This window comes from Rhipicephalus microplus, chromosome X, assembly GCF_043290135.1.
Source record: "Rhipicephalus microplus isolate Deutch F79 chromosome X, USDA_Rmic, whole genome shotgun sequence".
In the NCBI taxonomy this organism is placed as follows: Eukaryota; Metazoa; Arthropoda; class Arachnida; order Ixodida; family Ixodidae; genus Rhipicephalus; species Rhipicephalus microplus.
Window position 1 is genome coordinate 151,743,944 of NC_134710.1, and position 16,468 is coordinate 151,760,411.

Consider the following 16,468-nt stretch of genomic DNA (forward strand, 5'->3'; position numbering starts at 1 on the left):
TAGTGGCAGCAAAGGCGTAAGCTCGCATAAAGCAAAAAAGCTTTTAAATTTCCGGACAAGGTAGGAAACACAATAAGGACAACACTTTTCCTAACAGCAAACTCAATGCGCACTTGACAAGGACACGATCACACATTTTATTCGGAGCGCGCACGACCGGGCTAGCGCACGGAGCCACGCGGGTGCAAAGGCTACTCCAACACTCAAGCAACCGTCCTTCACTCGGCGAGTCCGCGGAACTGGTGCAGCACCACTGCACTCTTCTCTCTTTTTCTTTGGTTCGGTTCATGTAAGAGGGTGCCGAATTGCAAGTGTGCAAACACGGTGCAGCACTGCGATGATATTCTTAAATGCAGACACGTTTACATCTTAACCACGCGTGACGCAAAACTCAAAAAACACATGCAGAACGCGTGCGAGCAAAGCAACGGATTTTCAAAGCACGTTGAAGGAAACACAGGAGGGGTCAACACTTGAGTAAGGAGTTTAACACCATTTGCCGGCAACGGCTGGCATTGTAGCACCCTCCACGGTGCGAGTCTCCCCTATTGCTTGAACAGTCACGCTTGCATTTACAATATCACAAACATGCTACATATGCTTCAAATAGTTCAACTGTTCACTTCAAGCAGTCACAGCTTTTCCCTCGTCAAAATCCGTTTCCTTTGAAGCCGTTTCAAAATCTGTTTCCTTTGTACCATAGGACATGATGAGGACCATTTCTCCAAGATGAACAATGTAACAGAGCCTTTTAATGAAACAGTATACTTTTGAAATGATTGGTTTGCATACGAGCATTGGATGAACCAAGAAACTCGTCTTGCGATATATCTCAACATGATAGAATAAGTGTTCAAAGTGAAGCATCAAAATTGAAGAGTGATTACTGTTTTACTTGAATTTTCAGTAAACAATTATAATGAGACAGACCTGTTACTTTATGCTTACTTTATTTAACCCCGAGACTTGGGCACAATGAAGTGAATATTACACAAACAGCTCATATTTACCTGATTGGCCACATCCGTAAGGTACTGCACCAATATTGAAACCACGTGTTCTTTGACAACATTTTCCAGCAGTCCACCTTCACTGGCACAAAAACTGGCAATGTTTGGAAGCTGTTCGACCACTTCCGTCCGCACACTTGGTTCTGAAACGAGTTTCTCACTAATACAAAAACCTAGAAGACACACTTGTGCATAAAAATTATGTTCACAATACAGTCGAACCCACTTACCATTTTTAACATATATGCAAATAACACCCCAAATAACTGCTCGAACTCAAAATTGTTGACATTAGCAATCGTTTCACACGCACTTGGGAAGTGTCTTGCACTTTGTCAAAAGTAACAGTTCCTGCACAAATGCATCAAGACTCATGCGTGGAAAATACACCCAAATTAGAGTCTCTTGGATTCAAAATAATGGCAGTATTTACTGCCACAAACATTTCTGCCAAACTGATGAAGTCCAAGCAGCGAGTACACTCCTGTGTCGCAGTCTAAAGTTAACGTAAAGAATCAACACAGACAGTTTGGCCGATATCCACTTTCAATGTATGCTGCATAGAGCAAATATTTTTTGCAGTTGTCAAGGTTTCACAAAGCAAAATATGCAAGAGTAAACAAGCTTACCACAGTCCATAGATATGGAAGAAAGGGCGGCCAACACTGCACTGACCGCATCTTGAGAATTTAGGCAAACACGTAAGGTGTCCACGATATTCCGAGCCACAAGCTGCCTGCATAGGAAACAGTAAGTAATGATAACATCAATGCCTGCAATGTTTTCATACAATGAATGGAGTTTACACTGCTTCATTACAAGCTCAACAATGTCTTCTTGCACTAATGCTTATCTTGCACTAGTATTATGCAATCCTCTGGAGAAAAAAAAACTCAAACAAATCATGATGCCAAAATAAGTTTAACTGCATGTTTATTATTATTATGCTGTAGGAGCCATAATTATAAATGATAAACGCACACACACACACACACACACACACACACGTGTGTGTGTGCGTGCGCACGTGTGTACTTGCATGCACCGACAAATAGAAGCAATTGTCCCACACAAAAAAAAAAATTGAGAAACCCAGGCAAGGGACTTTCTACCAGTTTGCAGTATATTATTTTAGAAGCCACAGCCCACTCGTCTAGATTTTGATGATCTCGACAGAATGCACTATTCAAACTTGGAGTCCATAGAGTTTTTAATGTAACTATATATAAGCACAGAAAATGGAGATTCAGAACTACTTTTCAATCTTAAAATACGGGGCACTTCAAAACAATGCCAAAAAGTTTCAGTTTCATTTTAAATTAGAGCCTGAAATTTACCATATGCATAATTTACATGAAAGGGTGCACTAAATTTCACGAGCCTAGAAATAATGCAATGTTAAAACACCCAATTATTTTAATATGTCTTCCACAATCAAGTCTAACTTGCTAATAGAAACAATCTTTGGCAAATATTTTGCCAAATATGAAAAAAACTTGAGAATGGTTAACAGTAAGTAGTGCCAAGCTCAAGAAGCAAAAAAAAAACGAGCTGGAGTATAACACTTTTGGCAGCTTTGACAAAAACAAACAAAAAACAGGCATTTAGGAATAAATTCCTAACAAAAATATTGCAATTTTCTTTTTAAATGTGACCTTTTTAACACTAAAGTGTTTTATGCTGGGGTTCACGAAGACTTCAATGATGTATTTTCGTCACGGCAATGACGAAAAAATACGCCCAATCAGCACACAAAGAAAAAGGTTCGGTCAATGGGAGGCGAACCCACAACCTTTAAGCCAGCGACAAGTGCCGGGTACACTATCCACTGTACCACGATCACACACTTTGTAGCCATTAAAAATGGCCTTAACACACCACCAGGTGGTGACCTTACTGAAAGCGTCGCCATAGTTTCTAGCATCCATCTATCTAGCATCCAACACGTCTGTTTCGCCTGGATTCAACACCTTCTCTACCTCACTCACCCCTAGAAAAATCGCGACCACCCACAAAGGTAGACAACCTTTAGGCCAGCGACAAGTGCCGGGTACACTATCCACTGTACCACGATCACACACTTTGTAGCCATTAAAAATGGCCTTAACACACCACCAGGTGGTGACCTTACTGAAAGCGTCGCCATAGTTTCTAGCATCCGTCTATCTAGCATCCAACACGTCTGTTTCGCCTGGATTCAACACCTTCTCTACCTCGCTCACCCCTAGAAAAATCGCGAACACCCACAAAGGTAGATAATGCATTTTAAGTTTTCCTCTGATCAGGCAATGGCATTAAGTAACATGCTGAGAGTAGGAGACCATGGACCTTAGTATACAATCAGTCATGCAAAATGAATGAAAATCAGATTCCTTTGATGATTGTAGTCCGAACTGATGGCCAGTAAAATTGATTTTTTAAATATCAATGGCATTCATATTATCCTATGAAACTAACAGCTTCGGAACATCTCACAGCCCCACCGTGGCGGTCTAGTGGCTGAGGTACTCTGCTGCTGACCCCCAGGTCATAGGATCAAATACCGGCTGCGGCGGTTGCATTTTTGACGGAGGCAAACGTGCTGTAGGCAGTGTACTCAGATTTGGGTGGACGTTAAAGAACCCAAGCTTGTCGAAATTTCCAGTCCTCCACTATGGCGTCTTTCATAACCATACGGTGGGTTTGTTAAACCCCACAAATAAAATCATAACGTCTCAGAGATGTATTAGTATTTCAAGTATTTTCTCATTTGCACATATGAAATAAAACTTGGAAGCCACGACTTGCTTTGCAGCTTGAAGCTCAATGCTCAAGGCAGAATTTACGTTGGTAAATTTCTTTGATGTTTGCTCACAGTGCCCCAACACAAACAACACTGTGTGCTGGCCTGGCATGCTCATAGTTCCCGTGGTCTTTCTTACATTTTGTAGTCTCCAGGCGAAGAAGGGACAAATTCATTGGTCTCAAAATCTAATGGCAAATATTATCAAAATAATTTCCGCATAATTCTCTGAGCATTTTTAATTGCCTCAATTTAGTAAATTGAGAATCTCCAAGAAATGAATTATCTTCCAAGCTAAAAAACGAACAACTACGACTAACCATGCACTTTCCAAAAATAGAGTGGCAGTGCCCTCCACTTTCCTCCCAACTTTGCTCAATTTTACCAAAGTAAAGCAGGCAATTCGGCGTCAATAAAAGTGAGTGAGCCTCTAAAGCAAGATCGTGAGGAATAAGGCGTGGCACCTCTGAAGCCAGTACACAACAAGTTTTCATTACTTCCGCGCAGAATCGTATTTAGCTTCGCGAAGAGCAACGCCAGAGCAAGCACCAACACTAACGCTTGCCTCCGCCACTTGCCTACTACTACACTACGCGAATGCCGGTCACGTGACACTTTCCCCAGAATGAATCGCTGGGCGAGGAGCCACACGAAAGGAAGAAAGCAGGATGGGCAATACAGCGAGAGAGAGAAGGCGACCGGGCCAAGAGAAGGTCGACGACCTTCGACCGTCCTCCACACCAGCCACCAGCAGAGCACGAGGGGGAGCGCGGGGAGCCAAGGGCACTGAGGGGGCCACGTCCGTAGTTTACGCGCTCTCCTTCCGGCCTTTCCTTAGCACAAGTCGAGAGCGCTCCGGCGCGATGCCAGCGGACCGACAAAACGCCAACGTATCTCTCTCGCATAAACGCGCGACGACAAACCGCCCAAGAACTCGCCCATCAATGGGACGCTTAGGGCTCACTGTATCGAAAAAAAAAACGCGGACAATCAGAACAATGTATTAGACCGTAATCCGTGCTATCGAGTGTGAAACTGCGTTTTGCAAAAGTTTGCGATTTGAGCTAGGAACCACTTATATTTCACCAGACAGTGTGTACAAAGGTCCCGCTATTGCTGAAGTTGTGTTGGCAATACTAGGGTGGCTGCTTCCGACATAGTTTAACGGTGGAAGCTGACGGCGTGCCGGAGAAATGACCAACGGTAATGTGTCGGCATTAAGCCACATGTCATATTCTGAAAAGTTGTATTACAAGACAGCTGTCGTTGCGCGGATGCAAGCCACGGCTTTTTTTTGTTTACATTACGTAATAAAATCTGCAAACAAGAAGCGCGCGCGCGCGCGTGTGTGTGAGCGCGCGCAAGCACTAAACGTGAGGTTGCTGTTCATCATAAAGTTTTCGTAGGGCAAGCGTTGCACATGTACATCAGATTTTAGCGGAGTTCGCATGTACGAAAAAGCAAATATACTATAAAAAGAAAAAAAAACGCTCAATAAAAACAATCCCGTGCGATCCTGCCGACGTCGGTTTGCCGCGGTTATTTAGGACTGGACCAATCCAAATTAGAAAGAATGAGAATTGGCGGGCCCAAGACACTGGGTCCCCAAGCTGCGTTGCGTAGATTGCTCTTCCGTTCCGAGGATCAGCAGAGTTAGAGAATTGGGTCAAACGCAGGCTGCGTGGGGTTAAACGCACGGGGCGCCACACGTGGGGAAGTTAACATTATGCGAGACGCAAGCCATGATACTGGGTCGTCTTGCTCGCGAAGCCTTGGAAACCCACGCTAGTTTACGATTTTTGGGTCTTGGGTCAACACGAAGGCAAGAGCCCAAGATTGACTTGGGTTATGCGCATGCCCCCTAGTGGGTCGCAAACTTCTTGGGTCCCCAACTCTAAGAGCTGCACTAGCTAGAGCTTAGCACAAGTACATGGAATGTCTAAAACATGTTACAGGAAAACCTCCCCAAACGAAGCTGACTATAGGAGCATGCACAGGGAGCGCGTCTCTATATGCAAAGACTTTTCGCAAATACAGAACTTCGTGAGGCCCCACCCCAATATCCGAAGCGCGGCCGCCAATTCCTTTCGCGACTAAAAATGGACTAAACACTCAGTGCCGCTGATGCACTCGGCAATGTTCTCCGAAAACCATCCGGCTAATGACGTCAGTGCGGAGTGCACACCTATCGGTTCAAGCTTATAGGCATCCCTTTTTCAGGCGCAAATGCTTAGGAGTGTGCAACCTCCCTAATGCGCTGAAAGATGCTTGTATATATTATTTATTATTACATGTATATACTATTTGGACATATATATATTTTCTACATGCACATATACTATAAAAAGTATTGGAAAACGCTCAATAGAAACAATCCCGTGTGATCCTGCCGACGTCGGTTTGTTGCGGTTATTTAAGACTGAACCAATCCAACATTAGAAAGAATGAGAATTGGCGGGCCCATCAATGTGTCAAAAAAACACAGAAAAACGAGCCCTTAAGTAAATACTTCTTTCCCTTATTCATTATGAGGGTCTTGTGCTGGCAGACTTGGTGCCTTCAGGTTGTATACGAGGGACTATTGATCAGCTGCCAGCTCGTAATAAGTTCATGAGCTACGTGACGCCAAGCAGGCTTGTCACTAACGACTCCTATTTTCGGATCATCCGCGGGCCCCATCGTCCAAGGAAGGGCGCTTTTATGTTGGGAGGACGACATCCGGCGACTATAACGACCCAGCGTGGCGCCGGCTCGTCTTCCCTGCACCTATACCGAAAGGGCACCGGCGGTCTAAAAAGGAAAATTACCCCCAGATGGGACGGGAGCACGTGTGCGCCCCTGAAGAGGTTTGGACTACATCGGAATAGGCAGCTGACATACAGCCAGCAACAGGTGTGGTCGTCGGTGTCGCGAGTCTGGCGTAGGCGGCGAGCATGAAGTGACGCAACGTATTGAGACGGCTGAAATTCCGGGCACCCCCGTCGTCTACCAAGCCAGCGAGACCTTCAGCGGCACCCGTCAACTCCCCTACGTGCACCAAAAGCTGGCCTGGTCCGTATGGAACTTTTTATTGAGACTTTTTTTTAATCGTTAATTTATTATAACCAGCCCTTTCATAAATATTTGTAGTGTGCGCTGCGTCGCACGTCAAAGCTCAGAAGCGCGAGCCTGAGTGTTTTTTTTTTTGCTATTTCTCTCGTAAACTTTCATTGTCTCTCCTGTAGTTTCATCTTGTTTTATTAATGTTCCGCATATTTGTCTTTAGTCTGTATCTTTTGCAGTGTTTTTTAGCATATTTCATTATATAGCTGTTCTTTCCATCGTGCGTATCAGTTTCCTCCTTTGTTATTTTTGTTAACTCCTGCCTTTGCCCTTGTTTGAATTAAATCCTAGTTCGTTTTGCATAAAATCGCCGTGTCTGCTTATGAGTGCGTCGATCAGGCTCATTCACCATCGCAGGCCGAAACGTGAAGTGGAAGCCTGCGAGTCTGCCGCACGTCGGTGTTGGATCGGCGGGGCCTCATCCGAAGTGTGTGACAAGGCTCATAAAGACTGTACCACACTCGCCGCCATAGCTATATACTGGTGCTGCTGACTGACACACCCACGCTTAAATTCACATAGATGCCCAATAAAGTGGCTGGGAGGATGGCCGCCGTGGTAGCACAGTGGTAGAACATCGAACGCATTATTCGAAGGTCGCAGGTTCAGTTCCTGCTCACGGCAAGTTATCTTTTCACCCACTTTTCTTTCTTCACGTCCACTATACTTTTCTTGGCATTATTGTCTGTTAGATCTCATATTATATATATATATATATATATATATATATATATATATATATATATATATATATATATATATATATATATATATATGTGTGTGTGTGTGAAGGCCAGACTCTAGGCCAAAACGTCGAAATAAACCACGTTGTGACCGCTCAAGGAGTATCTACTTGTGTGTATATATATATATATATATATATATATATATATATATATATATATATATATATATATATATATATATATATACACACACACACACAGGCTATGGTAACCGCCAAAAGAATTGTTCCAAAAAAGCAGGGAGCTCCAAACGCTCCTAATGTAAGATACCGAAGAATGAACAGTAGAAGAGGAAGGACGTTCCGAACGATTATGCCGCAACAGACCTGTTGCAGAGCGGACGCACTCATTTTCTTTAACCTTTGTTAAACTATTTCCACTCAATTGCCGTTTCGCTTGTGTATCTGTGCTTACTTGGATCTTTCACACAATGTGCCGCCAATGCAGTATCCCACTTCACCAAAAGTAACCCTACAAGCATCCGCTTACGAGCCATACTGACATCGATGGACTGCCTCAGATAACCGAGAGCAAACGTTTACTGAATTACGAGGTCTTAAGCAGTCCAGATTTACAACAGTGAATAACTTAATACATATAATGAATGTGTACAAGCCACATAACTTCATCTTAAGGGCTTCTCACAAGCTCTTCAGGAACATGAAAATAATTGTGTTCTCCTAGATTAGCTTTCCGGTTAGCAAATTCCACTAAAGCACATTCCTCAAAAAATTGAGGCCTGTGCGGCCGCAATGCTGGGGAAAAAACGTCTACTCTAAATAAATACGAAACTTTGGGCTGGTTGGTTCATAACAGCAGAGAAACAGCGCCAGAGAACACATGGGATAAAAAAAAAAGGACGAAACATGCACACGGTGAGCGGAGAGACATGCACATGGTGAGCGCACGTCTCTGGGCACGGTAGCGGACTGCGAGGCACTGCCCTTCCCTCATAACGAATTCGCGCAAACTACCGGTGGCGAGCATGCGCTCCTGTGCATCCAAGTGGATGATCTTGTACACTTGAGTAGCTACACATTTAATTTTTTTTTTCCCGCTAGGATATCACAAGGGTCCTTCTACGAAATCACTCGGACGTACCAGCGCAGCTCAGTGGCAACCGATACGATCCCGCCCGTGAGTTGATTTTTTTGAAAACAATAATAATAATTATTATTATTATTATTATTATTATTATTATTATTATTATTATTATTATCTGGAGCTACGTCCCAAAGCGCTGACTTGATCATGAGAGAGGTCATGGTTGAGGGCTCCGGAAATTTTGACCATCAGGTTTTTTTTTTTGAAGGGACACTAAAGAGAAACAATCACATGATTTACATTCAGATAACTCTAATGCCATAGGTTTCACACTATCATAAGCTCAATATTAGCACAAAAAATCGAGAATTAACTGATGACCCAAAGGTCGTGGGTTCGATCCCGGCCACGGCGGTCGCATTTCGAAGGCGAAATGGTAGATGCATGTGTACTGTGCGATGTTAGTACATGCTAAAGAACATCAGATGGTCAAAACTTCCGGTTTGGAGATGCTAAACTCATATTAAAATCTAGGGTGAAGTTTCATTCTAAAATTTCGGGCCGAAATCTCCACACGCAACCTCGAAATGTTTTCGTATTTTCGCGATATTCGCTCAATGAGATTTTTTTGAAACTTCGTATGCTAGGTCTATGGCACCAACACGTGACAATGTACATCTTTATTCATTAGAGGCTACGTAGTGAATACAGAACTTAGACTTCTTCAAAATCCATGACGTCGTGGTGTTTGGTGCGAGAATCTCAAGGCGACGTCTCTGCCTATACACTTTCTTTTTGCGCGTTTTATCGCTTACCAAGCGTAGTGTTGTGGTAAAAGACTTTTTTGGAACTGTTACACGCAAAAATCAATTTGCTCTCAAGTAACTTGCACTGCCATCGCACTGCACGCCAGCCTTGAATTTCGCCTCCATCGAAATGCCGCAGCCAGGATCGAACCCGCGACCTTCGTATCAGCAGTCGAGCACCGTAACCGCTAAGCCACCATGATGGACTAAGCATTTTTTGAAGGGGATTTTTTCGTGGCTAGTGCTTCTCTTATACGAATACATAGTGCTTAATAGGAAATAACATGTGTAATAACTAAAAACGAATCGAACATAGCAAGTGTCTCGAACCCTCGACCTCTTAGAGGTTTTGGCAACAATGCGCCTTACAATGTGCATAGTGTCGAACTTGCAATCGGCCACATCCACGCCACAAGATCAAATTCGAAGCTGCGGGCGCTTTCGAAGGCCACGGAGTGAAGAGTTAATCGTGTCAATGGAGCACCTGACAACCTTACCACACAGCCAATGGCCTTCGATTAGCGGAAGCAGAAACAGCTCAAACGTGCCCTCTTGCTCACAATGTGCACGCACTCACGATTAGAAAGAAAACACCGAACCACTATGCTTTTTTCGAACTTGAACTGTTGAAACGGCATACACTTTCGACGACAGTGTGCACCTGTGTTGTAGAGAATATGTGGCAGACGGATTGAGCAACGAAAGCTTTGCCAGTTTCACAGCTCAACATTAAAAAAAAAGGAAAAAATCCCCGGCGATTAAGATGGTGCTTGATGTGAATTCTGGGCTTTCCGCAAGGTATACACTATGATCAATTTATGTGAAGTAGGCCAAGCACCCGCTACACCATTATTAGTCTTCCTGTGAATAAGCGAAGTACCCGCTGCACATATGTAATGTGCACTTTGATGATGCTGATGGCGAGCACATTGCAGCGGGTAGGAACGATTAACCCACATACTCGTTGCGCAGTTAGCATTGTGTGATAACTGGTTGTCATTTTACTCTGCGATCCCTTACCAGACGTCTATACAAGGTCTTCTTGCAACGAAGTTTCAAGCACGAGCATAGCTCTATGGTAGAATACTCCACCGCCACTCAAGAAGCCTGGGTTGAAATTCCATTCAATCCTCGTCTATCGATTACACCACCAACGGCAACATCGCTCAACGCAGGAACGAGTGCCTGAGAGTTGCGCGTTATTCAAAAAAAGTAGTAATAAATCAACTAAACATGCATACCAAAGTGTCCGGAATCAACTTTAACACAGAAAGCACAGTTCTCAGAATGGCTCCGCTTGAGCAGCGACCCTCTCACCCCAAGCAGCAATTACTGGCTGCTTTCCTTATTAACGAGTTTTAATAAACCTGACCGCGAGTGCACTGGCAGAAGCCTTATGGGGGTACGTACGAATAAAGACGCAGTAACACATCAGCTATGCCTCAAAATGGCATGATTATGCAACTATGCTGTTGCCTTCAAATAAGTTTACATAGTTGTGCGCGATCCCATAAAGCTTTCATTTTAACCTGGACTTTAGATGTTGGGAGATTACCTCCCAGAGCAGCTCCACCCAGCCGGCCTGTAACTAGAACAATTAGCACCGCAGTAAGAAGGGAACGAAACGCACAGGCGCAAGCAATAGTGTGCACGGAACTCTGGGACACTTAGTCAGAATGGCACCACGAAGATGTTTCGTGAGGCATATATGTGCAGAGTGTGCACTTTTACACGCGTAGCTTTTTTTTCTTAAGCACACGTTACGAATAAATTATGCACTGAGGAGTTTCAGATTAGCGGGAATGAGAATACTCTATCCCGCTAATGGAGATCGCCGCTCCCTTTGAGATACAAACCACATCTACGTTGCTGTAAAAACAAAGGGGTTATACTTAATCTCATAACACGAGAAACTTATTTAAATCGCGGTTAGTTTATGTCGCAGGCGATCACTGTATAGGACGTGTCCTGCACATTAGTAAGTTTTTATTATTAAGCTGCACGGTCAGTCCACACTGTTGAGCGCGCCGCTAGTACTCCATTTAGGGCAGCATGAAATGTGTAGTTGAGCTTATTTTCAGCATGCAGGGCAAGATTCTCAGGTGACCGATCACATAACTCTGATTGCATCTGACTGAAAATGCCGGAAGCAAACATCTATATTTATCAAATAAAATATGCTCTGTCTGATATGCTGATACAGCAACTGGCCTGGAGGAGCAAAACAGCAAGCTCTTCTCTAAAAACACTGAAGGATTCTAAAACCAGAGCGACTATCCCGCTGAACGTTAAACCGAAATTCCACACACCTAATGTGGACGATTGCAATGGCGATATTTCCCACATGTGGGCACAGAATAAGGCAATCACATCCTTTGAGCAGGTTTCTAACAGCTTCAAACTACGCTGGCAACAAACATCATGAGTTACTCTTATTTACATTAACGGCCTTCCCCTCCATGTCTCTTCTCATATCCGACTGTGCCATATATGCCTGTTTTGATAAGATTAGTACCTCTACGGTTATGAAAAAATATTACCGGTCGAGGCTTTACTGGAAATGCTTTAAAATTGCATCTAAAGAGCACAAGGTGCCTGTTAAAAGGTCGAAAGCGTGCAGTCTTCGAGCACCTTGCCGCCGATAATGCGCCGCCGCTAGCAATTGTTGATCGCATGAGTCAAAGAGTCGAGCCTCACTCTTCAAATAACAGTTTCTCTCACTGATGCAGTGCAAGAAATAATAAAAAGAAGCACTCTTCTGCGCGTTTTTCGAGCGCTGCGACTAGCTTATCACATGGTACGAATCGAGGACCGCCATTGGCCGCTGCGCGCCTGTATGTGCTGTGAAACCTATTTGCGGGGTTCATGTCTTGTCGAGCAGCGCAGCTGAAAAATTCTTTTTTTTTCGTGTTATTAACTCCGTTATGAATGAAAAAAGGCATTGCTCGCAAGTAAAAGCCGTTGTGAGGATGCTCTGTAGGAATAGGCTACGAGCAGCTGGTCTGATTTACGGCAGTTATAGGCTTGCAAAATCCAATGCATAAAAGTCATTAACATCTGTCAGCCGGAAAGTTCGCGATGGGGCAATGGATGATGTCAGCACCAATCTTGAGAGGTCGAAAGAGCTCGCAGTGAGAGAACTTAGCAGGGACGACATTGCCATTATGTACGATGGTATGTGACACAAACATGGCTACAAAATGGCACGACACTGGACTTAGTTTGGATTTCGCAGTCCTTTCGAACTTATTCATAGCTTGCAGTAGGCACAAGGCTCTGCTAGATGGAGCGGAAGTTTGGCAAGCGTTTCATCGCCCTGTCCGTGAGCAAAATGTCTGTGAGGAGTCGGCTTGAAAAAGTATTTTAGTCACAGCGTATTTTAGTCACAGTGGCCACTACAAGAAGGATTGTTCTTTTTGGTGTGCAAACTTCATCTGACTTAATAATACCTTTCTACTACGCTGCAATTATCTACGCTGCAATTATCTGGGACCCATATACCAAAACAAATATTGATAAACTGGAATCCATTCAGAAAAGAGCAGTACGATTTATATATAATCGCTATGACCGTACATCAGTAACAGATCTGTTAACCAGAGCTAAGCTTCAACCTCTATCCACTAGAAACCGTCATTCACGTTTGAAGTTTCTTTACCAAATATTAATGGGGCATGTTAAGGTCGATACATATTCTGTTATGCCACTCACCTCTAGATACAGCACAAGACTACGGCATGATAGAACACTAACACCACATCAAACGCGAAATAATGCATTTAAATATTCTTTTTTCCCCAGAACGGTGAATGATTGGAATTTATTAACAAATGAGCAAGTGTTACAGTCTTCATTGGCAAGTTTTACTTCTAGTCTGTGTTCATGAACCTGGATCTCATTTATATTTCGTATATATGCACACATGCGTACTTAGTAAGAGTGCACATTTATTCTTGAAGGTCTATGCATGTATTTGTGTTTCATTTCGTTATTGCTATATTATTTACCTACACTCGGTATTTTGTTCTTGTGTGCACGTAATTGTATTGAGGATTGCTATATATGTATTGGTATGCATGCGTACGTGTATTGTTCAGATGTGTAACCGCGTTTCATTTTTTTTGATAGGTCACTTTCTGTTTTATGTCATACGAATTATGTGACCTGGTTACGCCTACCACTTGTTCCACACATTTCGTAGTACCAGATCATGCATTGTTCATCTTCCCACCCTACCAAAGTCCCGACTAGGGATTGTAGTATTTATAAATAAATAAATAAATAAATAAAAACTCAATTTAAACTTTAAAGCTAGTTTTTCTCAAAACACAAATTTTGCCATTTTTTCCAATGTGCCCCTCCTTTTTCGGGCACTTCTAGTGCTCGGATCTGCATGAAATCTTGCCCAAATTTTTTCCAAAGTATGACAAATGCAATTATCTAGTTTAAATTTCAATATTGCATTGTATAATAAAAAAATTGTACGTATACCTATACTAGGGTAGGTAAAATATTGACTTTTTACGTCTATTATTTTTCACGCATATTACATATTTTGTATGTGCTTCCTAATTAGTTATTTGCACTCTACACTTTATTTGAAGCATTATGAACTATGAATGGTAAAAAAATTACAGAAGTTCAGGGATGAAAAGAAGGAGGGGCTAAGGGTTAAGGTTTTCACTTTGTCATGTTACAGAGCTAAATGTGTGTAACTTGCAAGAAAACTAATTATATATTGAAAATCAACATAAAAAGTTCCATAAACAGCTGAAGTTTCATTGCTTTAGGGTAAATATTTAAAAAAAATGTCAAGTAGCATCTCCCATTGAACAAAGTGCAACGCTGGTGTAACGACTGGCTAATGACCCTCAACCCCAATAAATGTAAAGTAATTTGTTTCACCTGCCGCCATCAGCCCTCCTATATGCCCTATAACATCAGCAACTCCCTTAGAAAAAGTAGACTCATTTAAGTACCGTGGTGGCACCCTTTCATATGATTTAGATTGGTCTGTTCATGTGTCGCGCATTACTGCCTCAGCTAACCGAACCTTGGGATACTTCAAATGCCATTTACGTCATGCACCCTCTTACGTCAAACTACTAGCATTTAAAACACTTGTACGTCCGAAACTTGAGTACGCACCCCTGATATGGCCACCACATCAAGCATATCTCATCAATACACTCGAAGCAGTCCAAAATTGCGTGGCAAGATTCATTCTTTCATCGTACTCATAACACAAGCGTATCACTACTGAAGGCATGATCCGGCTTAGATTCATTGTCATCCCGGCGCCACATTGATTCACTAATCCTTTTTCACAAGTTCTATTACAGCTCGCTTCATCAGACACCATACATCTTGGCCCCACCCCCGCGCCTCTCCCTTCGTACTGGGCATCACTTAGAAGTAACCCGTCCACGCTGCCGCACTACTACCTTCTCGGCCTTTTTCTGCCGTTCATGAACTGAGTGGAACGGCCTGCCCCGTTCTATCACCGATATCACCTGCCCATCATCATTTGCTGAGAAGCTTAAGCACTAATTTACTCTGTTTATATGTGGCTACTAATTATATGCATATCTGGCTGATGTGCATAATTTACAAATGTGTATATATATATATATATATATTAAGTGATGTGAAGGATTCCCATTTTCCCCCTTAAGCTAGACTAAAATATTAATAGAAAATAAATGCTTCTGGTTGCCCAAGTCACTTCCAAGATGTCATTGATAGTGCTGCTGTCATACTGGTAGCCATTCCATACACTGCAAAATCATAGAGAACACTGAAATTTTCCATTGTTAACCGTTCCACGGTATTTAACAATGCCCTGAACACTCAGAGGGGCTGAAACAACCAGCCGGCAGTGTACACGAGACCAGGAACAGGCTACGAGGGGATTTGGAGCGCGGCCGGCCAAGACCTCCCTTTCGCCCCCTCTCCTATTTTCCACAGCAGCCAATTCGGCCACGGGGCTGCACTGAAGGAAAAGAAAACAAACAGGCAGCATTCCGGTCGAGGCATCTATCTCTGCTGGGGCTGGTCGAGCTCAAGCAGCAACCAGGAGAGAGGGGTGGCCACCGGAAACGTTCGTCATGCGGAGGAGGCGGCACCGCCACATAGGAAAAGGGAGATGTCGTAGCGCCGCACGGCTTGACGAAAGACAGACAACACCGACGACCAGAGCAGCCATCCTGCACGTACTGCCGCCGCTAGCCGGCGCTTCAGTCGGCATTGATGCGAACAGATGCCCGCGCCAGCTACGTGACAATATTTTGCAATATAAAACTTACGCGAAGGTTTAAGCAGATGCCACGTCCGGCTTGATGAGAAATGCAGGAGGGACATCCTGCCATTTTAGGGAGAGGAGCATTTAACCAAAGCATGCGGTCTTAGCCCGAGTACGCGCGCAAGTTATTTTCAAGGTAACGTTCAATAAATGCTCGCACTGTATTAACAGCACGATTTTACAAAACTAGGAAATGCAATGACCATTGCAGAATAGTTTACAACGGCACACGTTGTCAAATTGTATAGCAGCGCCTTTCAGAGGCGTGACCAGAATGTTTGACGAGGTGCTGAATTTTATCAGATGTCCGGAACAGCGTTGTTCTACTAAAGAAACACATTTACTTTCAAGAGTGAGGACAAACCGTAGCATAAGCAAAACCGGTCCTGAACGCAACTCGGCGTTGAGTTCTTGGAAATCTTTTCCCATACTTTACAAAAACGGGCAAAACAGCGCTAACTCAGGGAAACTTCTAAGTGAGGAGAAAAAATGCAGGAGTTGGCAGGCGCGACCCCAGGCGGTGCGTGAGAGAAAGGGGGCCTCGAAGAAGCCCCGCACAAAGCGCGCCGACGGAGGTCATCCCGCAAGCGCGCGGCGCCCGAAGAACGCGAAATCCGGTCCCGGGTCATTGAGAACGCCAGGAATGCGCCGCGGGTAAGTGAGCCAGTGAGGCTGCC

At 43.6% G+C, this 16,468-nt stretch overlaps 1 protein-coding gene across 7 annotated transcripts in view; it reads right to left on the reverse strand.

Moving 5' to 3' along the window:
• Positions 1 to 16,468, reverse strand: part of LOC119177035 (serine/threonine-protein phosphatase 4 regulatory subunit 1) — a 148,846-nt gene that overhangs the window by 108,849 nt on the left and 23,529 nt on the right. For all 7 annotated transcript variants that reach the window (XR_012887053.1, XM_075878006.1, XM_075878008.1 and 4 more), the window contains 2 exons: positions 1,640 to 1,746; positions 1,011 to 1,153 (listed from right to left, as the gene is read on the reverse strand). Coding sequence is in view for 6 of the 7 variants with exons in the window: in XM_075878006.1 (XP_075734121.1) it covers positions 1,011 to 1,153; positions 1,640 to 1,746 (250 nt within the window). In the remaining variant the exon portion in view is untranslated. The remainder of the gene's footprint in view (positions 1 to 1,010; positions 1,154 to 1,639; positions 1,747 to 16,468) is intronic.